This window comes from Scyliorhinus canicula, chromosome 16, assembly GCF_902713615.1.
Source record: "Scyliorhinus canicula chromosome 16, sScyCan1.1, whole genome shotgun sequence".
Taxonomy (NCBI): Eukaryota; Metazoa; Chordata; class Chondrichthyes; order Carcharhiniformes; family Scyliorhinidae; genus Scyliorhinus; species Scyliorhinus canicula.
Window position 1 is genome coordinate 33,413,648 of NC_052161.1, and position 24,620 is coordinate 33,438,267.

The following is a 24,620-nucleotide window of genomic DNA, read 5'->3' on the forward strand; positions in this document are numbered from 1 at the left end:
TCCCCTCTTGTAGCCCCTGGCTCTCTGGCTGTACTTGGACTGTGCCTGGGGCTGGCTGTTCCAGAAACCCAGGACCAGTTGAGACATCAGCTGGTTCCTGGGGCCGGCCTGCCCTCCGACCATCCAGCCCCTTGGGTGCTCCTACCACAACCTGCTGTACTGGATCAGCTGTATGGTGCACACCAGACACAAGAGCTTCTTCACTAATGTGTCCAACCGAGGTGATAGTCTCTGGGATGGTGGAGGGTGTAGGGGACAGCTGTGACAGAAAGTCAGTGTCATCTTCCAACCCGGGCTCCAGGGTGCTCCAGGGGGGTTGGGGAGGGGGGGGGGGGGCGGTTAGTACCAGGCGCATGACCCTAGCCACCCTGAGGAGGTCGTGGAGTATCTTGCGGCACTGCATACCAGTCTGAGTGACATTGTCCACAGCGCTGACTGCCTCTGCCACCTACACCCAGGGACGGCGAATCAAGGAGCCTGGCGGTCATCCTCCCGGGCCAGGGTATAGGGTCATCCTTCTCTCCTCCACGGTGTTCAGCAGGGTTTTCAGCTCAGCGTCCCTGAACCATGGCGCTGCTCTCCTTCCAGCCTTCTTGTTGGCTCGGACGGTGTGTGTGGGGGCAATGACCGTTGAAGTGCCTCATGAGGGCTCATCACGGACCTGACGAATGCAGTACTGTTTTTCCTGGAATTGATTGTGTTCCACGTGGCGACGGTGCTCGCCCATTAAGAGTAGCTGAATCGGTGCAGGTGTTGCACCGATTTTCTGTCGTAAAGCGCCACACATCCTCCACTACGTCAACAGTTAGTCTCAGAAATGGAGAATCCAGCCCTGAGTGTTTATTGGTTGACTGAACAGGATTAAATATTAGCGATTAACTTTTTTAACAATTGGTTCATGAGCTGTAGGTATCACTGGCTGCCTAACTGATCATCTCCAGCTGGAAGACCGATGGCTGGTCAGACATCAGCATCTTTCATTATTTGGATAACTCAAATCCTGATTAATTCTCCAATCTTTGAGCCAAATACATTAGCAGGTTAACAGCTGTTTAGGTTCCAGCTGAAACATTTGGCCCAATTTTTACTCTGTGCAAGTTGATGGTTTCTGATTGGTGCATTTTATCCAATACTGGGGAAGCAGACATAGCCTTTGAATGAAGAGAACATTTACAAAACTTTATAAAGGAATATAATGTATAAATATATGTATAAAGAATGTGAGAAAAGAGAAAAGGAATTAGTCTAATTGGACAGCTCTGTCAAAGACCCACTACAGCCACAATGGGCCGGAAAGGATCCCATATATGTTGTAATATTCTCTGATTCTGTAATACAGATGGACAGATGGTCTGATACATCGCATGGGTCAGTCTATTTCCATTCTGGAAATTTTACATTGTCGATCACTATGATTGTGCTTTCTCATTGACAAAACAAAAACATTAACTATGGGCCAGGTTGAATCTAAAGGTATTCAGACTGTTTAGTATCTATTCAGCACTAGCTGTCTCTGGCAGTTACAATGAGCAAGTGGAAACATTGTTACTTACTGAAAACCATCCAAATTCAAAGTAATTGTGTGCCGTTTTTTCACTTGTAGGTACCAAATGCATTCGGCATTATTTGGATATGGTTCTGGATAATTGGGGCTGGTAAAGGATCCACTCTCAGTCTCAAGCCTCCCTCCACATGTTATTCCATCTAGTTACAATGAGAAAATGAGAAAATTCAGCAGGATAGTGTTGGAAAAAGGAGAATAAATGCAAAAAATGTGGTAAAGTAGGCCACATTGTAAAGGCCTGGTGGTCACACCTGGTGGTTCATCAAAAGAAATGTACCAAGAAAAACACAGCTAAGTCTGCTGGTCAAGTTCACCAGTTAAGTGATGGAACTGAAGACTCATTAAGGGACAAGATGTCAAGTCAGCTTAAAGAATTCAAGCTTGGTGTCTTTTCAGTGAAAGGAGATCAGCAATACTTTTGGGTGGATATGGGACCAGCAGTATCACTCATACCTGAGACAATATACAGTTAGAAGCTAAAACATCTACCTTTTCAACCATCAGATGTCACCTTGAGGACATACACTGAGCATGTCTTGCCACTGAAGGGATACAACATGGTGAATGTAGAACTAAATGGTCAATAAATGGAGTTGCCTCTCCACGTTGTCCAAGGAGACTTTCTAGCATTGTTTGGGAGATCATGGCAGCGCAGTTGCACAGTGTTTAGCACAGTTGCTTCACAGCTCCGGGGTCCCAGGTTCGATTCCCGGTTTGGGTCACTGTTTGTGCGGAGTCTGCACGTTCTTCCTGTGTCTGTGCGAATTTCCTCCGGGTGCTCTGGTTTCCTCACGCAGCCCAAAGATGTGCAGCTTAGGTGGATTGGCCATGCTAAATTGCCCTTCGATTAGGTTGGATTACTAGTTTAAGGGGATAAGGCGGGGGTGTGGCTTAAGTGGGTGCTCTTTCCAAGGGCCGGTGCAGACTCGACGGGTCGAATGGCCTCCTTCTGCACTGAAAATTCTATAATTCTATAGTTAAGGAAGAAAAAGCTAAACTGGGCCGTCGTGAACCAATTTGTTGATTGTACGAACGATCAATAACCACTTCTGAAGAAGTAACCTCAGGTATTCAAAGAGTCACTTGGATTCATGACTGGAATTGAAGTAAAACTCAAGGTCAAGGCAGACAGGTTGCCTAAATCTCTTAAAGCGTGCACTGTACCATCTGCCATCTGGCCAAAAGTGGAAGAAAAACTTGAGAGGTTAATTGAGATAGGAATCATGGACCCTGTTACCACCAGTGACTGGGGGACAAAATTCATTCCTCTGTTAAAGAGGCATAGTTCAATAAAATGTGTGGGGATTTTAAAACCAAAATCAACCAGCACTATGTGCTGACCATTATCTTCCACCACTTTTAGAAGATCTATTCGCTGGTCTCTCAGGAGACCAAATAATTAGCAAAATAGTTCTCAAGTATATCTTCAGATGAATGTGGTTTTCCATTGTGATTGTCTGCAAAAGGGCAACAAGTTTGTCAGGGGGAAAATGTCCCCCCACCCACCCCCTCCTCCCCCCCCCCCCCCCCCCCCCCCCCCTCTGATTTGTGGACTCTTATTTTGGAGGGGGTGATCCGTGGTTTTGAAACAGTCTTTGTTTGCGTGGGGGAGGGCGGGGTCCACGGGGAGCCATTTGCACAGACCAAGGGGAGAAAGTGAGCGAAGGGGTAGACAGGAGGAGCCGTCAGGCAGGAGCAGCCATGCTGCCAGGTAATGCTAGTGAATGGAAGTGAGGTGGGGAGGTGGCTGTGGGGGTTAGGCCAAATGGGGATGGGGGTGATGGAGAGGATGAAGGGTTGGGGGAGGGATGGTTGAAGGGTGGTGTGATGTGGCAGCGTTGGAGAATGAGTGGGGTCATGGACAGAGAAGGGGGCCATCTTGGATGGGCCCAGTTCAGGGCAAAATTAAAGGAAGCGGAACTGGAAGGGGGGGATGCCGGACAGGAGTGGAGGCACAAGCCTCTTGCAAGGTTCGTAACATGGAATGTACGGGGATTGAACAGGCCGGTGAAGAGGTCTCAGGTCTTTGTGCACTTTAGGAGCTTGAAGGTGGGGGTGGTCTTTCGGCAGCAGATGCACTTCCGGGTGAAGGATCAGGTTCCGTTGAGAAAGGGATGGATGGGTCAGGTATTTCACTCGGTGTTTGATTCAAAGTCGCGCGGGTTGGCCATCCTGCTGAGCAAAATGACGGGGGGTTTGTAGGAGCCAAGGAAGTGCGGGACTCGGGTGGAAGGTACGTGATAGTGAGCGAGGTGTTGGAAAGGATGCGGTGGTGCTAGTGAACGTTTGGTACAGCGTGCGGTTTGTGAAGGGGTTGCTGGGAATGGTTCTGTACCTGGACACGCATCAGTTGATTATGGGGGTGATTTTAGTTGTGTATTAGAACCAAGGATGGATAGGTCGAGCATCAAGTCAATGGCAAGGTAGAGGATGGCGAAGGAGCTGGGAGGACTTATGGAAAGGGTGGGAATGGTGAATCCCTGGAGGTTTAGGAACGTGGTGGGAAAGGGAGCACTCCTTGTTCTCGTACGTGGTGAGCCGAGCGGTGTTGGTCGGGGCAGAGTACGTGGGAATCGTGATTTCAGACCATATGTCACACTGGCTGGTGGTTAGACTTAGTTCCAGGCAAGAGCAGAGGCCAAGATGGACGTTAGATTTTGGATTTTTGGCAGGCAAGGGGTTCTGTGAGAAGATGCGGTTGGTGATCAGAGACCATGTGCAATTGAATCAGAATGGGGAGATATTAAGGCCACATTTGGGGAGGCATTGAAAGTGGTGGTTCGGGAGCTGGTTATCTTGTTCAAGGCGCACAGAAAAGTATGGACAGTTATGGAACAAGATAAGAGCCGGACAGGAAATATTCGAATGCCCCCACCAAGGAGGGGTTGGCGGAAACAAAAAGGTTACAGGGGCAGTTTGACAGGCTGACGATGGGTAAGGCAGTGGGGCAGCTATGGAGGGCAAGGGGGTGCAGTATGAATATGGAGAAAAGGCTAGCCGTATGCTAGCCCATCAGCTACGGAGGCAGGCTGCCTCCAGGCAAATTCTGAGTGTGCAGACAGGAAAGGTGGAGGTAGTGTCAGAGCCACAGAAGATTAAAGAGGTATTCAGGGACTATTATGAGACGCTCTGTTGGGCCGAACCGGGTGAAGGGGATATGGTGTGGTTTTTGGATGAACTGGAGTTCCAAAGGCTGGATGAGGAGAGGAGGCGCTCGGGATGAGAGAGGTGATGGAGTCGCAAAAAGCCCGAGGGCCGGACAGTTATCCGGGGAGTTCGGCACTGGAGAAGAGACACTGACCCAGGTGTCAATGACGTTAATCCCAAAGAAGGGGAAGGACCCATTGGAATAGATGTGAAAGTGTTGGCCAAGGTAGTGGCGGGGAAGTGAAGGATGCCTTCCCGGAGTGGTAGTAGCGGGAATAGAGGATCAAACGGGTTTTGTAAAGGGCAGGCAGTCTTCCAGTAACGTAAGGCGGTTATTAAATGTGATTATGATCCCGTCAAAGGGACGGGCAGTGGTCTCTGTGGACGTCGGGTAGACTTTCGACCGGGTGGAGTGGAGGTACCTGTCGAGCTCCTGGGAAGGTTCATTTTCGGCCTATTGTTTGTGGCGTGGGTGCATCTGTTGCATGTGGCCCTAGTGACGAGCATACAGACAAACCAACTGAGTTCACGGAACTTCGGGTTGCACAGGGTAACGAGGCATGGGTGTCCATTGTCACCGCTGTTATTCGCGCTGGCGGTAGAACCCTTGCCGACAGCCATTAAAGGGTTAGTTGAGTGGCAGGGAGAGTAGGGAACACCGGTGTCCCTCTACACAGATAACCTGCTGTTGTTCCTGTAGGACTGATTGGAGAGTTTGGGGAGAATTATGGACATACTGGACAGGTCTGAGGCCATCTCGGGCTATAAGCTGAATGTTGGAAATAGTGAGGTGTTTCTAATGAATGCGGCTGATTGGGGAACCAATCTTGAGATTGCCATTTAGGGTGCCAGGGACAGGTTTAGGTATTTGGGGGCTCAGGTGACAGGGGAGTGGGTGACGATGCACAAATGGAACTTGACAAGGTCGGTGGAGATGGTTAAGAAGGATTTTAGGAGATGGGATATGCTACACCTGACATTGGCGGGGAGGGTCCAGGTGGTGAAAATGAATGTTCTGTTAAGATTCTTGTTTATATTCCAAACCCTTCCAAACTTCATTCCGAAGGCCTTTTTCTGGAAACTGGATGCAGCGATTTTGGAGTTTATATGAGCGGGGAAGGTACCTCGAGTGAAGAGGGCCTGTTACAGAGACAGAGGCAGAAAGTGGGTTCAGTGTTACCAAAGTTGTTGCACTATTCCTGGGCAGTGAATGCCGAGAAGGTGAAGCCTTGTGGGAAGGAGGGAGATTAGATGGAGGGGTTCCAGCCTGAGGACCGTGGTGACAGCGGCACTTCCACTGGCACCAAGGAGGTACATTGTGAGCCCGGTGTCGAGTCCACGATTAGGGTGTGGAACCAGTTGAGGTGGAACTTTAGAATGGAGGGGAGGTCGGTGCTAACACCGTTGTGTTGGAATCATGGGTTTAAGCCAGGAGAGATGGATGGCATGAACAGGAGATAGAGAGAGAAGGGCTTGGCAAAGGCGATGGCTCGATACCTGGAGGGGAGGTTTGCAAGTTTGGAAGAGCTGTGAGAGAGGGTGGAGTTGCCGAAGGGAAGCGAGTTCAGGTATATGCAAGTGAGGGACTTTACACGGAAGGAATGGAGAGGGTTTCCAAGCTTCCAGATGATACCCTCTTGGAGGAGTTGCTGCGCCCAGACATGGAAGGGGAGGGTTGGTTTGGGTATATATATGGGAGGCTGGGGGATCAAGGGAGAGCATTAAGGAGAAATGGGAAATGGAACTGGGAGGGGAGATAGGATGGGGAGTGTAGAGTGAGGCAATGCATAGGGTGAATTCAACCCCATGTTCGAGGATGAGTTTGATTCTGTTCAAGGTTGTGCATAGGGTGCATATGACTCGAATGAGGATAAGAGGGTTTAGGTGCATTTGTTCTGGAGCTGTGTGAAGTTGGAGAGATACTGGGAGGGGATGTTTTGGACACTATCAAAGATTGTCGGGGTAGGGACCGGGCCAGACCCTATAGTGGTGATTTTTGGGTTGTCGGAAATGCTGGAGCTGATGGAGGGGAGGAAGGCCAATGCTGTGGACCTTCACTTCTCTTGTTGCCCAGTGAAGGATTCTGTTGGAATAGCGGTCGACATCGCCATCAGTGGGGGCTGCCTGGCTGGGCGACCTGTACGACTTTCTCCAGATGGAAAAGATCAAGTTTGAATTGAGATGATCAGCGGAGGGCTTTGAGATATGGTGGGGACTCCCATGACCACATTTGAGGAAATGTTGTCGTGGAGTGTGCGCGGGAGTGTGGGGGGAGGAGGGAGGGGAAGAGTAGAGGGGTGAACAGGGGAAAAAACCTGCACAAACTGTGAACTGTGGAGAATGTTTCCTGATTTATTTATGTTTTTGTAACTATTTATACTTTTGGAATAAAATACATTGAAAAAAAGAATATTTAACACTCAGTCTTGCCCTGCTTTGAACAAAGTCTGTTATAATCAATATTATATTTCCACATGTCAATCTGTGGCACACTCTGTGAATTCACATACATGAAATACAAATTTTTGATTAATTCCACCCAAATCAAGAACCTCACCTTCTCCAAACTTAATTCCTTTTGCTACTTTTCAGCGCACCCGATGAATCTGTTGATACATTTTTGCAGTCTACAGCCTTTTCCCACACGAGCAACTATATGACCAATTTCTGCATCATCTGCAAACTTCTCAATCATGACGACTACACTTAAGCTTAAATCATTGCCGTACCTCGAAAAACAAAAGAGCCAATACTCAGCCCTTTAAAGCCCCAAAAGGAAGAGAACTGCAGTTATAAATAACCACCACCTACCATGACCCTCTTCTTCCAGCCACAGAGCAATTTTGGATCCAGGTCCCTTGGATCTGTTACAGTCAAGGACTGTTACAGGCCTGACCAGTCTGCCATGTGGGGCCTTGTCAAAAGCCTTGTTAAAATCCATGTAAACAACATGATTCACTCATTCCCTTCTTACCTCCTCAAAAATATTAAACATTGTTGGAAACACATTGAAACTGAAGTCTACAGCCTTTTCCCACACGAGCAACTACATGACCAATTTCATAGATTATCATAGAATTTATCATAGAATTTACAGTGCAGAAGGAGACCATTCGGCCCATCGAGTCTGCACCGGCTTTTGGAAAGAGCACCCTACCCAAGGTCAACACCTCCATACCCAGTAACCCCACCCAACACTAAGGGCAATATTGGAAACTAAGGGCAATTTATCATGGCCAATCCACCTAAGCTGCACATCTTTGGACTGTGGGAGGAAACCGGAGCACCCGGAGGAAACCCACGCACACACGGGGAGGATGTGCAGATCCGCACAGACAGTGACCCAAGCGGGAATCGAACCAGGGACCCTGGAGCCATGAAGCAATTGTGCTATCCACAATGCTACCGTGCTGCCCATCTGTATCATCTGCAAACATCTCAATCATGCCAACTACACTTAAGCCTATATCACTGCCATACCTAGAGAAACAAAGAAGCCAACACTAAGCCCTTAAGACCCCCAAAGGGAAGAGCACTGCAGTTATAAAAAAAAACATCATCTCCCATGACACTCTGCTTCCAGCCACTGAGCCAATCCTGGATCCAAGCTACTTGGATGTGTTACAGTCAAGGACTGTCACAGTCCTGACCAGTCTGCTTTGTGGGACCTTGTTAAAATCCATGTAAAAAACATGATTCACTTATTTCCTTGTTACCTCCTCAAGAATCTTACACCTTAGTTGGAAACAGCATTAAAACTGAAAATTCTATAAATACTCACCAAGCCCAGTGGTAACTGTGGAGAGAGAAAAACTGTGAAAGTGCTTCAGATTGTGACCTTTCATCAGAATTGTGCGGTCAGTTAAAGGCCTTTTCCTGACTTTCTGGACTGTCATACTTGGACTGTGCCTGGGGCTGGCTGTTCCAGAAACCCAGGACCAGTTGAGACATCAGCTGGTTCCTGGGGCCAGCCTGCCCTCCAACCATCCAGCCCCTTGGGTGCTCCTACCACAACCTGCTGTACTGGATCAGCTGTATGGTGCACACCAGACACAAGAGCTTCTTCACTAATGTGTCCAACCGAGGTGATAGTCTCTGGGATGGTGGAGGGTGTAGGGGACAGCTGTGACAGAAAGTCAGTGTCATCTTCCAACCCGGGCTCCAGGGTGCTCCAGGGGTGTTGGGGAGGGGGGAGGGGGGGGGGGGGGGGGGGGGGGGGGGTTAGTACCAGGCGCATGACCCTAGCCACCCTGAGGAGGTCGTGGAGTATCTTGCGGCACTGCATACCAGTCTGAGTGACATAGTCCACAGCGCTGACCGCCTCTGCCACCTACACCCAGGGACGGCGAATGATTCTCTTATTTCCTTGTTACCTCCTCAAGAATCTTACACCTTAGTTGGAAACAGCATTAAAACTGAAAATTCTGTAAATACTCACCAAGCCCAGTGGTAACTGTGGAGAGAGAAAAACAGTGAAAGTGCTTCAGATTGTGACCTTTCATCAGAATTGTGCGGTCAGTTAAAGGCCTTTTCCTGACTTTCTGGACTGGGGTCTCGCTTCTGTGTGGGGAGAACAGCAGGTAAATCCTGACAGAATACCCACAGGTTAAGCAAGGTGGGGTCCCCTATTAGTGCTTTCTTAAAGGCCCATGGGGGGGCCCACTGGTGACAGTGTTCATCCCGTGACAACGGCATCACCGACCCACGCTTATTTCTCCCTGATTTTCCCCATAAAACTCAACCCAGCCCCGATGACCCCAGACCCCACTGCCTGGTCATGGGGGCACTGCCCTTGCACTGCATCCTCTTTTTCCAGGTGCAACCTCAGCAGTGGCCATCAATGCCGGTGATACTGCTGTAGCTCTGAGTTAATGTGTCCATCTGTTTGGCTAACAGCTCCTGGGGGTGAGTCGCCCTCCTCAACACAAACCACAGCCCAGCTGACAGGGTAGGATCCTGAATGTCACAGACTGTTCAGGTGCAGTTGCCTCAACTTTCAAAACCAGTTCTTTTACTAATTCAGCCCTTGCTAGCCTTGTATAGGCAGTGAGCCACCAGCGTCACCTCTTTCTGAGAAGGCCCACCTCATCTTGCAGCCTCAGCAGTGGCCATCGATGCTGATGGTATTGCTGTAGCTCTGAGTTACTGTGTCTATCTGTTTGGCTAACAGCTCCTGGGGGTGAGTTGCCCTCCTTAACACAGGATGGGATCCTGGATGCCACAGACTGTTACAGTGCTGTTGTCTCCCCTTTTAAACACTTCATTTTCTAATTCCAGCTGTGCTAGCCTTGTAACTCTCAGCTATGTATGTACACTGTAGTGATTCCAGCTTCTGCTCAAGCTCTGAATTCTGGAGCTCAGGCTCCTCCAGCTGACATCAATTTCTTCACACATGGTTCCTGAGGACATGAGAAGTTTCAGCAAGTTTCCACATAACACAGTGAGTGGAATCGTGTTTAGGCGACAGGGGTCTCAATCGGCAGCTGTCTAGGCAGTGAGCCACCTGTGTCACCTCTTTCCGAGAAGGTCCACCTCATCTTGCATCATTCAGGAATTGAACAGGCCAGGAACTGGCCGTCCGCCAGGATGAAGGAGACAGGGTGCAGAGGTCCTGCCTGCTGCGAGCTGCCATCAAATCAGAGGCTTGCAGCTTTCTGAATTCAGCAGCAGCACTGGGGATGCACTGCTGCTGCCAGGGCAACACCTACCAGGGGCCTCAGATCGAGGATGGACCCAGGCACAGGTGAATTTGTCCTGTGAAGCAAGAAATTCCCAGATATTTCAACCAGGAAGATTTGGAAAATATGCCCACAACCTGTTTACTTGCTCCTCTAATGTTCTTTGATGAAACTAAACTAATGAATTGGATTCAATTAAGCTGAAATACAATTGATCTATGCCTTAGTTGGTGCCTAGTGGCTCCTTGAAACTAACAACACATTTGTGCTAATTTAAACTATATTGAACAAGGGTTAGGTGGATTGGCCATGCTAAATTGCCCGTAGTGTCCTAATAAAAATGTAAGGTTAAGGGGGGGATTGTTGGGTTACGGGTATAGGGTGGATATGTGGGTTTGAGTAGGGTGATCATGGCTCGGCACAACATTGAGGGCCGAAGGGCCAGTTCTGTGCTGTACTGTTCTATGTTCTATGTTCTAAGACAGAAAATTTTACACACTTACTTTGGAACAACGGCTGAGAGTAGTAATATGCAGTAAAGCCAACACTTGTTTTCAGGTGATCAGATTTGAAACAAATGGTCATAGTGTTGGACGATGATGTAAATGTGTGGTTTGATCCGGTACATATTGTTGAAATCAGAGGAGAATTTGTTGAAGCTCCATCATATATTGCAACATAATCGTTTGTGCACCGCAATGATACTTCCAGCCTGGGGAGACAAAGATAGTAAATTGAAATTTACTATAGTACTTATCTTTTATAATTAACAATTTACTTCATAAACTGGGCAACATATACACACACATCTACAAACAACATTAAAAGAATAGGATATGTATTGAATAGATAACAAAGTATCAACCATGGAGCAGCCATTCGGTAATCAATCAATTGGAACTAATGATTAGGTATTGGACATTTGACTCCTTGAGTCTGTTCCATTATTTAGTGTTTGATCTTTGACCTAACTCCAAAGACTTGCCTTTTCCTCACATCGCTTCAAATCAATGGCCGACAAGATTTTATCAATCTGAGTTTAAATTAAGATTGATCTAACACGATCCTGAGTTCCAAACTAATACCATCGTAAAATAGTTATGGCACAGAAGGGGTGGCCATTTGGCCCATCGTGTACATATTGGCTCATTGGAAGAGCAACTCACCATGTCCCACTGCTCTGCCTTTTCCTCGAACCCTGGCAATCTTTCACTTCAGAAAATTAACAATTCTCATTTGAAGACTTTGACGTGAGCTTAAACGTTGGATTCCTGGTATGATTGTGGTAAATCTATGCTGCACTTGCTTAAGAACCAAATAAATCCTTCAGATCTGCTGCCTTGAACAGTTTGTCATGGTTCAGGTGTGGTCCAACCAGGACTTTATATAGCTGCCAAGTGACCTCTAATCACTTATATTCCATTCCATATGATATAAAGGTGAGCATTCCATTAGCCTTTTAAAATATTTTCTGTTCATGTTTGCTATTTTTGTATAATCTGTGCAGCTGGACTTTTGTTACTGCTGAGTTTAACTTGATTGACCATTACACTCTGATTACACAGCAGATGAGTTGGAGGGGAATTCATCCCACCAATTCCAATAGACCTGATAACATTTCACTCCTCAATGAATGTTGACTGGCAGCACTTGGACGTCCTGCCTTGGGGAGCTGTCAGCCAATCTGATTCAGTGTGAGTAAAGTGGCAGAACCCCCAGGGAGGGAAGGGCAGGGGATGCTTTGGGATCGCAGGATGATGGGATATGTGAGTGGGGCACGTGCTTCATCAGGGTGTAGGTCAGGCAGCTGAGAGGTCCAGAGATGTCCAGTCCATGAAGGAAGGGAAGCCCCAGTCAAAAGGGGGTTTTTCATGGAGGTCGCCCCATTACCGCCCGAGATCGAGGCTGTGATTCTTTCCAATTTGCACCGTTAGCTACCCGGCACCTGCTAAACTGAAAATTGAGACTGGGTGGGAAACCACCCTTAAACAGGCACAAGTGGCCATGTGAGGGTCTTAATACGGGCAGGGGCAGGCGTCCCCTCTGAGGCCCTACCTACCTCACTCTAAAATCCCCTCTGGGTTGGGCAGCATTCCTGACGGATCTGGTCCATGAAATTTCACGCTCCCCTTCTTTGACCTCAAAACCCATCGAGGGGAGCTTAAAATTCAGACATCGATAATTGGAGAAATCTGCAACTTTCTAGCAACACTGCACGTATGGCAAAATACCAATGGACCAACCAGTACACGGGATCCTCAGTAAATGTGCCTTTGGATTGAACAGAATCACAAAGATGTTTAACTGGGGCAGAATATTGGGCGGAATTCTTCCTCTGCCGACAGCAAAATCGCAAAACGCGATTGGGTGGAGAATGACCTCCGACACCAAAATTGAGGTAGGTGCTAGTTTGACGCCAAATCGGGCTGCTTCGGCACCCCGAAAATGGCGTAATTGCGTCGCTCACCCCGCGGTGATTAAGTACCATTGCCATATCATTAGCGGACCTGACCCCCTATTCTCCGGGTCCTCCGAGATTCACTGCCTCCGGTGGACTGAGTTCCCTACAGGATGGTTCACTTGTGGTCTCAAAAATCGTGAACCTGGCGCCGTGGCTGCTGAGCGAGAGAGATGACGTAGGACACGGAGTGACATGACTGCGGGCTGCTGGGCTGGACAGCAGCCATGCTGGCTGGGGTGGGGGGGCCCAGTGCCAGGGCCAGGGTAGGGGGGGAACAGGCTGAGCAGCAAGGGTGCCCCCTCCACACGACTGGGGAGGTGCCCAGGCACCAACCGTCATTACAACGGCCACCACGAAGGGGAAGCTGCACACCCACGTCGTTCCCTGGTTCTACACAGTGACACCGGCGGTATGGGTGAGCCCACTCCCGCACCCCATCGCCCCGCCACAGCGCGCCCCACCCCGGTCCCAAACACCCCACCCAACCGGCCGCGACCCACCTACGGACCACCCAGGCCCCACACACATGGAAGCCCCGTGAGGGCAGTGACAGTCAATGATTTATCTGGCAGCAGAGATGGGCGCTAGGACCAGGGACCCCACGGTGCCGGACACCGAAGGGGCAGGGGTGAGGGGGTGGGAGAGGGAGATGCGGGGATGGCGCCCACGCTGCCAACAGGGCCCACCGTGTAGCCCATGGAATCTAGTTGAGCATGGGTGTATGTGCACCATGCTAACATGTTGGCCTTCACCCCTGCAGACTATGGTGTTTGGAGTTCAACCAGCAATGGCAGCCACCCTGGTGATGGTCGCAGCTCTGCGAGATGGCCTCCAGTTGCGTGAGCGGGAGCCGCTCGAAGAGGATGGGGAAGCTGCAGCAGCGGAACGGGCTGCAGAGGAATGGGCTGCAGATGGGCAGGTGGCAGTCGCACAGGCTGAAGGGCCAGCCGCCCAACAAGCCGAGGAGAAGGAGATGCCAAGGAGGCACATCAGGCCTCATGTGTATTGGCAGTGCCTGTTATAAGAGGTCCTTCCGGACCGGGCATGCCACCAGAGACTCCAGTTGAACAGAGAGACAGTGTGACATATCTGCCATATGATCGTACACTTGGCACTGCAGGGGTATGAGGGAGGACACCCGCTCCCAGTGACTGTCAAAGTGACGGTTGCCCATAACTTCTACACGACCTGATCCTTCCAGTCGCCAAGATGGGACCTGTCCAGGATTTCACAGGAGTTCAAAGTGCTGTGGTGTTCCGGTACCTCCTCTGCGGAAGTCACTTCAACAGGCCCCATCACCGCCTCCTCCCTCGGGGTGCCCAATGGGCCCCAGGCTAATCCATGGGACGGGGGTGTGACTGGAGCCATCCCCTGAGGTCCCGTCCTCCACCCCGCCACTGCGGGTCCTAGAGGCCCACTCTGGTCTCGACCAGGGTCTGCATGCTCGTAGCCATGGAGCACAGGGAGTGGAACATCTCCGTCTGGGACTGCACCACATCACATTGTGACTCTGCCAACACCCTGTGGGTCTGTACCACATCAGCCAGTGACTGGGCCGCCTCCCTTTGGGACTGGGCCGCCTCCCTCTGGGACTGGGTCACCTCCCTCTGGGACTGGGCCACCTCCCTCTGGGACTGGGCCACCTCACCTCGGGTCTGCAACGCCGGCCAGTGCATGGGCAATGCAGCCTACATTCCCAGCCATGGTCTGCTGTGACTGGGCCATGCTGAGGAGCGCCGCTGCAATGTCCAGGTGCTCTGGCACATTGTGCCTGATAGGACAGCCCTGTCCTGGGCCTCGGCCACCGGCTGCACAGAATGCCCCAAGCTTTGGACACGCTAATCCATAGCCGAAAACATTGCCCCCAATGCCTCCACCACGGACATCGCCCATGTGGTGTTGGCCTGGGTGGCATGCATGGCCGGCACCACACCCTGCTCGTGCACGTGGCTAGACTCCGCCACCTGCACTTGCAGGTGCCGAATTCTCGCCGTTATCCCCTCTTGTAGCCCCTGGCTCTCTGGCTGTACTTGGACTGTGCCTGGGGCTGGCTGTTCCAGAAACCCAGGACCAGTTGAGACATCAGCTGGTTCCTGGGGCCGGCCTGCCCTCCGACCATCCAGCCCCTTGGGTGCTCCTACCACAACCTGCTGTACTGGATCAGCTGTATGGTGCACACCAGACACAAGAGCTTCTTCACTAATGTGTCCAACCGAGGTGATAGTCTCTGGGATGGTGGAGGGTGTAGGGGACAGCTGTGACAGAAAGTCAGTGTCATCTTCCAACCCGGGCTCCAGGGTGCTCCAGGGGGGTTGGGGAGGGGGGGGGGGGGGGGGGCGGTTAGTACCAGGCGCATGACCCTAGCCACCCTGAGGAGGTCGTGGAGTATCTTGCGGCACTGCATACCAGTCTGAGTGACATTGTCCACAGCGCTGACTGCCTCTGCCACCTACACCCAGGGACGGCGAATCAAGGAGCCTGGCGGTCATCCTCCCGGGCCAGGGTATAGGGTCATCCTTCTCTCCTCCACGGTGTTCAGCAGGGTTTTCAGCTCAGCGTCCCTGAACCATGGCGCTGCTCTCCTTCCAGCCTTCTTGTTGGCTCGGACGGTGTGTGTGGGGGCAATGACCGTTGAAGTGCCTCATGAGGGCTCATCACGGACCTGACGAATGCAGTACTGTTTTTCCTGGAATTGATTGTGTTCCACGTGGCGACGGTGCTCGCCCATTAAGAGTAGCTGAATCGGTGCAGGTGTTGCACCGATTTTCTGTCGTAAAGCGCCACACATCCTCCACTACGTCAACAGTTAGTCTCAGAAATGGAGAATCCAGCCCTGAGTGTTTATTGGTTGACTGAACAGGATTAAATATTAGCGATTAACTTTTTTAACAATTGGTTCATGAGCTGTAGGTATCACTGGCTGCCTAACTGATCATCTCCAGCTGGAAGACCGATGGCTGGTCAGACATCAGCATCTTTCATTATTTGGATAACTCAAATCCTGATTAATTCTCCAATCTTTGAGCCAAATACATTAGCAGGTTAACAGCTGTTTAGGTTCCAGCTGAAACATTTGGCCCAATTTTTACTCTGTGCAAGTTGATGGTTTCTGATTGGTGCATTTTATCCAATACTGGGGAAGCAGACATAGCCTTTGAATGAAGAGAACATTTACAAAACTTTATAAAGGAATATAATGTATAAATATATGTATAAAGAATGTGAGAAAAGAGAAAAGGAATTAGTCTAATTGGACAGCTCTGTCAAAGACCCACTACAGCCACAATGGGCCGGAAAGGATCCCATATATGTTGTAATATTCTCTGATTCTGTAATACAGATGGACAGATGGTCTGATACATCGCATGGGTCAGTGTATTTCCATTCTGGAAATTTTACATTGTCGATCACTATGATTGTGCTTTCTCATTGACAAAACAAAAACATTAACTATGGGCCAGGTTGAATCTAAAGGTATTCAGACTGTTTAGTATCTATTCAGCACTAGCTGTCTCTGGCAGTTACAATGAGCAAGTGGAAACATTGTTACTTACTGAAAACCATCCAAATTCAAAGTAATTGTGTGCCGTTTTTTCACTTGTATGTACCAAATGCATTCGGCATTATTTGGATATGGTTCTGGATAATTGGGGCTGGTAAAGGATCCACTCTCAGTCTCAAGCCTCCCTCCACATGTTATTCCATCTAGTTACAATGAGAAAATGAGAAAATTCAGCAGGATAGTGTTGGAAAAAGGAGAATAAATGCAAAAATTGTGGTAAAGTAGACCACATTGTAAAGGCCTGGTGGTCACACCTGGTGGTTCATCAAAAGAAATGTACCAAGAAAAACACAGCTAAGTCTGCTGGTCAAGTTCACCAGTTAAGTGATGGAACTGAAGACTCATTAAGGGACAAGATGTCAAGTCAGCTTAAAGAATTCAAGCTTGGTGTCTTTTCAGTGAAAGGAGATCAGCAATACTTTTGGGTGGATATGGGACCAGCAGTATCACTCATACCTGAGACAATATACAGTTAGAAGCTAAAACATCTACCTTTTCAACCATCAGATGTCACCTTGAGGACATACACTGAGCATGTCTTGCCACTGGAGGGATACAACATGGACAACATGGTGAATGTAGAACTAAATGGTCAATAAATGGAGTTGCCTCTCCACGTTGTCCAAGGAGACTTTCTAGCATTGTTTGGGAGATCATGGCAGCGCAGTTGCACAGTGTTTAGCACAGTTGCTTCACAGCTCCGGGGTCCCAGGTTCGATTCCCGGTTTGGGTCACTGTTTGTGCGGAGTCTGCACGTTCTTCCTGTGTCTGTGCGAATTTCCTCCGGGTGCTCTGGTTTCCTCACGCAGCCCAAAGATGTGCAGGTTAGGTGGATTGGCCATGCTAAATTGCCCTTCGATTAGGTTGGATTACTAGTTTAAGGGGATAAGGCGGGGGTGTGGCTTAAGTGGGTGCTCTTTCCAAGGGCCGGTGCAGACTCGACGGGTCGAATGGCCTCCTTCTGCACTGAAAATTCTATAATTCTATAGTTAAGGAAGAAAAAGCTAAACTGGGCCGTCGTGAACCAATTTGTTGATTGTACGAACGATCAATAACCACTTCTGAAGAAGTAACCTCAGGTATTCAAAGAGTCACTTGGATTCATGACTGGAATTGAAGTAAAACTCAAGGTCAAGGCAGACAGGTTGCCTAAATCTCTTAAAGCGTGCACTGTACCATCTGCCATCTGGCCAAAAGTGGAAGAAAAACTTGAGAGGTTAATTGAGATAAGAATCATGGACCCTGTTACCACCAGTGACTGGGGGACAAAATTCATTCCTCTGTTAAAGAGGCATAGTTCAATAAAATGTGTGGGGATTTTAAAACCAAAATCAACCAGCACTATGTGCTGACCATTATCTTCCACCACTTTTAGAAGATCTATTCGCTGGTCTCTCAGGAGACCAAATAATTAGCAAAATAGTTCTCAAGTATATCTTCAGATGAATGTGGTTTTCCATTGTGATTGTCTGCAAAAGGGCAACAAGTTTGTCAGGGGGAAAATGTCCCCCCACCCACCCCCTCCTCCCCCCCCCCCCCCCCCCCCCCTCTGATTTGTGGACTCTTAATTTGGAGGGGGTGATCCGTGGTTTTGAAACAGTCTTTGTTTGCGTGGGGGAGGGCGGGGTCCACGGGGAGCCATTTGCACAGACCAAGGGGAGAAAGTGAGCGAAGGGGTAGACAGGAGGAGCCGTCAGGCAGGAGCAGCCATGCTGCCAGGTAATGCTAGTGAATGGAAGTGAGGTGGGGAGGTGGCTGTGGGGGTTAGGCCAAATGGGGATGGGGGTGATGGAGAGGATGAAGGGTTGGGGGAGGGATGGTTGAAGGGTGGTGTGATGTGGCAGCGTTGGAGAATGAGTGGGGTCATGGACAGAGAAGGGGGCCATCTTGGATGGGCCCAGTTCAGGGCAAAATTAAAGGAAGCGGAACTGGAAGGGGGGGATGCCGGACAGGAGTGGAGGCACAAGCCTCTTGCAAGGTTCGTAACATGGAATGTACGGGGATTGAACAGGCCGGTGAAGAGGTCTCAGTGGGGCAGCTATGGAGGGCAAGGGGGTGCAGTATGAATATGGAGAAAAGGCTAGCCGTATGCTAGCCCATCAGCTACGGAGGCAGGCTGCCTCCAGGCAAATTCTGAGTGTGCAGACAGGAAAGGTGGAGGTAGTGTCAGAGCCACAGAAGATTAAAGAGGTATTCAGGGACTATTATGAGACGCTCTGTTGGGCCGAACCGGGTGAAGGGGATATGGTGTGGTTTTTGGATGAACTGGAGTTCCAAAGGCTGGATGAGGAGAGGAGGCGCTCGGGATGAGAGAGGTGATGGAGTCGCAAAAAGCCCGAGGGCCGGACAGTTATCCGGGGAGTTCGGCACTGGAGAAGAGACACTGACCCAGGTGTCAATCACGTTAATCCCAAAGAAGGGGAAGGACCCATTGGAATAGATGTGAAAGTGTTGGCCAAGGTAGTGGCGGGGAAGTGAAGGATGCCTTCCCGGAGTGGTAGTAGCGGGAATAGAGGATCAAACGGGTTTTGTAAAGGGCAGGCAGTCTTCCAGTAACGTAAGGCGGTTATTAAATGTGATTATGATCCCGTCAAAGGGACGGGCAGTGGTCTCTGTGGACGTCGGGTAGACTTTCGACCGGGTGGAGTGGAGGTACCTGTCGAGCTCCTGGGCAGGTTCATTTTCGGCCTATTGTTTGTGGCGTGGGTGCATCTGTTGCATGTGGCCCTAGTGACGAGCATACAGACAAACCAACTGAGTTCACGGAACTTCGGGTTGCACAGGGTAACGAGGCATGGGTGTCCATTGTCACCGCTGTTATTCGCGCTGGCGGTAGAACCCTTGCCGACAGCCATTAAAGGGTTAGTTGAGTGGCAGGGGGAGTAGGGAACACCGGTGTCCCTCTACACAGATAACCTGCTGTTGTTCCTGTAGGACTGATTGGAGAGTTTGGGGAGAATTATGGACATACTGGAGAGGTCTGAGGCCATCTCGGGCTATAAGCTGAATGTTGGAAATAGTGAGGTGTTTCTAATGAATGCGGCTGATTGGGGAACCAATCTTGAGATTGCCATTTAGGGTGCCAGGGACAGGTTTAGGTATTTGGGGGCTCAGGTGACAGGGGAGTGGGCGACGATGCACAAATGGAACTTGACAAGGTCGGTGGAGATGGTTAAGAAGGATTTTAGGAGATGGGATATGCTACACCTGACATTGGCGGGGAGGGTCCAGGTGGTGAAAATGAATGTTCTGTTAAGATTCTTGTTTATATTCCAAACCCTTCCAAACTTCATTCCGAAGGCCTTTTTCTGGAAACTGGATGCAGCGATTTTGGAGTTTATATGAGCGGGGAAGGTACCTCGAGTGAAGAGGGCCTGTTACAGAGACAGAGGCAGAAAGTGGGTTCAGTGTTACCAAAGTTGTTGCACTATTCCTGGGCAGTGAATGCCGAGAAGGTGAGGCCTTGTGGGAAGGAGGGAGATTAGATGGAGGGGTTCCAGCCTGAGGACCATGGTGACAACGGCACTTCCACTGGCACCAAGGAGGTACATTGTGAGCCCGGTGTCGAGTCCACGATTAGGGTGTGGAACCAGTTGAGGTGGAACTTTAGAATGGAGGGGAGGTCGGTGCTAACACCGTTGTGTTGGAATCATGGGTTTAAGCCAGGAGAGATGGATGGCATGAACAGGAGATAGAGAGAGAAGGGCTTGGCAAAGGCGATGGCTCTATACCTGGAGGGGAGGTTTACAAGTTTGGAAGAGCTGTGAGAGAGGGTGGAGTTGCCGAAGGGAAGCGAGTTCAGGTATATGCAAGTGAGGGACTTTACACGGAAGGAATGGAGAGGGTTTTCAAGCTTCCAGATGATACCCTCTTGGAGGAGTTGCTGCGCCCAGACATGGAAGGGGAGGGTTGGTTTGGGGATATATATGGGAGGCTGGGGGATCAAGGGAGAGCATTAAGGAGAAATGGGAAATGGAACTGGGAGGGGAGATAGGATGGGGAGTGTAGAGTGAGGCAATGCGTAGGGTGAATTCAACCCCATGTTCGAGGATGAGTTTGATTCTGTTCAAGGTTGTGCATAGGGTGCATATGACTCGAATGAGGATAAGAGGGTTTAGGTGCATTTGTTCTGGAGCTGTGTGAAGTTGGAGAGATACTGGGAGGGGATGTTTTGGACACTATCAAAGATTGTCGGGGTAGGGACTGGGCCGGACCCTATAGTGGTGATTTTTGGGTTGTCAGAAATGCTGGAGCTGATGGAGGGGAGGAAGGCCAATGCTGTGACCTTCACTTCTCTTGTTGCCCAGTGAAGGATTCTGTTGGAATAGCGGTCGACATCGCCATCAGTGGGGGCTGCCTGGCTGGGCGACCTGTACGACTTTCTCCAGATGGAAAAGATCAAGTTTGAATTGAGATGATCAGCGGAGGGCTTTGAGATATGGTGGGGACTGTCCATGACCACATTTGAGGAAATGTTGTCGTGGAGTGTGCGCGGGAGTGTGGGGGGAGGAGGGAGGGGAAGAGTAGAGGGGTGAACAGGGGAAAAAACCTGCACAAACTGTGAACTGTGGAGAATGTTTCCTGATTTATTTATGTTTTTGTAACTATTTATACTTTTGGAATAAAATACATTGAAAAAAAGAATATTTAACACTCAGTCTTGCCCTGCTTTGAACAAAGTCTGTTATAATCAATATTATATTTCCACATGTCAATCTGTGGCACACTCTGTGAATTCACATACATGAAATACAAATTTTTGATTAATTCCACCCAAATCAAGAACCTCACCTTCTCCAAACTTAATTCCTTTTGCTACTTTTCAGCGCACCCGATGAATCTGTTGATACATTTTTGCAGTCTACAGCCTTTTCCCACACGAGCAACTATATGACCAATTTCTGCATCATCTGCAAACTTCTCAATCATGACGACTACACTTAAGCTTAAATCATTGCCGTACCTCGAAAAACAAAAGAGCCAATACTCAGCCCTTTAAAGCCCCAAAAGGAAGAGAACTGCAGTTATAAATAACCACCACCAACCATGACCCTCTTCTTCCAGCCACAGAGCAATTTTGGATCCAGGTCCCTTGGATCTGTTACAGTCAAGGACTGTTACAGGCCTGACCAGTCTGCCATGTGGGGCCTTGTCAAAAGCCTTGTTAAAATCCATGTAAACAACATGATTCACTCATTCCCTTCTTACCGCCTCAAAAATATTAAACATTGTTGGAAACACATTGAAACTGAAGTCTACAGCCTTTTCCCACACGAGCAACTACATGACCAATTTCATAGATTATCATAGAATTTATCATAGAATTTACAGTGCAGAAGGAGACCATTCGGCCCATCGAGTCTGCACCGGCTTTTGGAAAGAGCACCCTACCCAAGGTCAACACCTCCATACCCAGTAACCCCACCCAACACTAAGGGCAATATTGGAAACTAAGGGCAATTTACCATGGCCAATCCACCTAAGCTGCACATCTTTGGACTGTGGGAGGAAACCGGAGCACCCGGAGGAAACCCACGCACACACGGGGAGGATGTGCAGATCCGCACAGACAGTGACACAAGCGGGAATCGAACCAGGGACCCTGGAGCCATGAAGCAATTGTGCTATCCACAATGCTACCGTGCTGCCCATCTGTATCATCTGCAAACATCACAATCATGCCAACTACACTTAAGCCTATATCACTGCCATACCTAGAGAAACAAAGAAGCCAACACTAAGCCCTTAAGACCCCCAAAGGGAAGAGCACTGCAGTTATAAAAAAAAACATCATCTCCCATGACACTCTGCTTCCAGCCACTGAGCCAATCCTGGATCCAAGCTACTTGGATGTGTTACAGTCAAGGACTGTCACAGTCCTGACCAGTCTGCTTTGTGGGACCTTGTTAAAATCCATGTAAAAAACATGATTCACTTATTTCCTTGTTACCTCCTCAAGAATCTTACACCTTAGTTGGAAACAGCATTAAAACTGAAAATTCTGTAAATACTCACCAAGCCCAGTGGTAACTGTGGAGAGAGAAAAACAGTGAAAGTGCTTCAGATTGTGACCTTTCATCAGAATCGTGCGGTCAGTTAAAGGCCTTTTCCTGACTTTCTGGACTGGGGTCTCGCTTCTGTGTGGGGAGAACAGTAGGTAAATCCTGACAGAATACCCACAGGTTAAGCAAGGTGGGGTCTCCTATTAGTGCTTTCTTAAAGGCCCATGGGGGGGCCCACTGGTGACAGTGTTCATCCCGTGACAACGGCATCACCGACCCACGCTTATTTCTCCCTGATTTTCCCCATAAAACTCAACCCAGCCCCGATGACCCCAGACCCCACTGCCTGGTCATGGGGGCACTGCCCTTGCACTGCATCCTCTTTTTCCAGGTGCAACCTCAGCAGTGGCCATCAATGCCGGTGATACTGCTGTAGCTCTGAGTTAATGTGTCCATCTGTTTGGCTAACAGCTCCTGGGGGTGAGTCGCCCTCCTCAACACAAACCACAGCCCAGCTGACAGGGTGGGATCCTGAATGTCACAGACTGTTCAGGTGCAGTTGCCTCCACTTTCAAAACCTGTTCTTTTACTAATTCAGCCCTTGCTAGCCTTGTATAGGCAGTGAGCCACCAGCGTCACCTCTGGGAGGGGATGTTTTGGACACTATCAAAGATTGTCGGGGTAGGGACTGGGCCGGACCCTATAGTGGTGATTTTTGGGTTGTCGGAAATGCTGGAGCTGATGGAGGGGAGGAAGGCCAATGCTGTGACCTTCACTTCTCTTGTTGCCCAGTGAAGGTTTCTGTTGGAATAGCAGTCAACATCGCCATCAGTGGGGGCTGCCTGGCTGGGCGACCTGTACGACTTTCTCCAGATGGAAAAGATCAAGTTTGAATTGAGATGATCAGCGGAGGGCTTTGAGATATGGTGGGGACTGTCCATGACCACATTTGAGGAAATGTTGTCGTGGAGTGTGCGCGGGAGTGTGGGGGGAGGAGGGAGGGGAAGAGTAGAGGGGTGAACAGGGGAAAAAACCTGCACAAACTGTGAACTGTGGAGAATGTTTCCTGATTTATTTATGTTTTTGTAACTATTTATACTTTTGGAATAAAATACATTGAAAAAAGGAATATTTAACACTCAGTCTTGCCCTGCTTTGAACAAAGTCTGTTATAATCAATATTATATTTCCACATGTCAATCTGTGGCACACTCTGTGAATTCACATACATGAAATACAAATTTTTGATTAATTCCACCCAAATCAAGAACCTCACCTTCTCCAAACTTAATTCCTTTTGCTACTTTTCAGCGCACCCGATGAATCTGTTGATACATTTTTGCAGTCTACAGCCTTTTCCCACACGAGCAACTATATGACCAATTTCTGCATCATCTGCAAACTTCTCAATCATGACGACTACACTTAAGCTTAAATCATTGCCGTACCTCGAAAAACAAAAGAGCCAATACTCAGCCCTTTAAAGCCCCAAAAGGAAGAGAACTGCAGTTATAAATAACCACCACCTACCATGACCCTCTTCTTCCAGCCACAGAGCAATTTTGAGTGTGGGATCAGACAGGGTGGGATCCTGAATGTCACAGACTGTTCAGGTGCAGTTGCCTCCACTTTCAAAACCTGTTCTTTTACTAATTCAGCCCTTGCTAGCCTTGTATAGGCAGTGAGCCACCAGCATCACCTCTTTCTGAGAAGGCCCACCTCATCTTGCAGCCTCAGCAGTGGCCATCGATGCTGATGGTATTGCTGTGGCTCTGAGTTACTGTGTCCATCTGTTTGGCTAACAGCTCCTGGGGGTGAGTTGCCCTCCTTAACACAGGATGGGATCCTGGATGCCACAGACTGTTACAGTGCTGTTGTCTCCACTTTTAAACACTTCATTTTCTAATTCCAGCTGTGCTAGCCTTGTAACTCTCAGCTATGTATATGCACTGTAGTGATTCAAGCTTCTGCTCAAGCTCTGAATTCTGGAGCTCAGGCTCCTCCAGCTGACATCAATTTCTTCACACATGGTTCCTGAGGACATGAGAAGTTTCAGCAAGTTTCCACATAACACAGTGAGTGGAATCGTGTTTAGGCGACAGGGGTCTCAATCGGCAGCTATCTAGGCAGTGAGCCACCTGTGTCACCTCTTTCCGAGAAGGTCCACCTCATCTTGCATCATTCAGGAATTGAACAGGCCAGGAAC

The 24,620-nt window shown here is 49.2% G+C and overlaps 1 protein-coding gene across 1 annotated transcript in view; it reads right to left on the reverse strand.

The window, feature by feature from the left end:
* LOC119979710 (cubilin-like) overlaps positions 1-24,620 on the reverse strand; it is a 162,284-nt gene that overhangs the window by 62,529 nt on the left and 75,135 nt on the right. The window contains exons 11-15 of the mRNA XM_038822270.1: positions 22,428-22,442; positions 16,405-16,555; positions 10,893-11,101; positions 9,150-9,164; positions 1,554-1,704 (exon numbers count right to left, since the gene is read on the reverse strand). Of these exons, the coding sequence (XP_038678198.1) occupies positions 1,554-1,704; positions 9,150-9,164; positions 10,893-11,101; positions 16,405-16,555; positions 22,428-22,442 (541 nt within the window). The remainder of the gene's footprint in view (positions 1-1,553; positions 1,705-9,149; positions 9,165-10,892; positions 11,102-16,404; positions 16,556-22,427; positions 22,443-24,620) is intronic.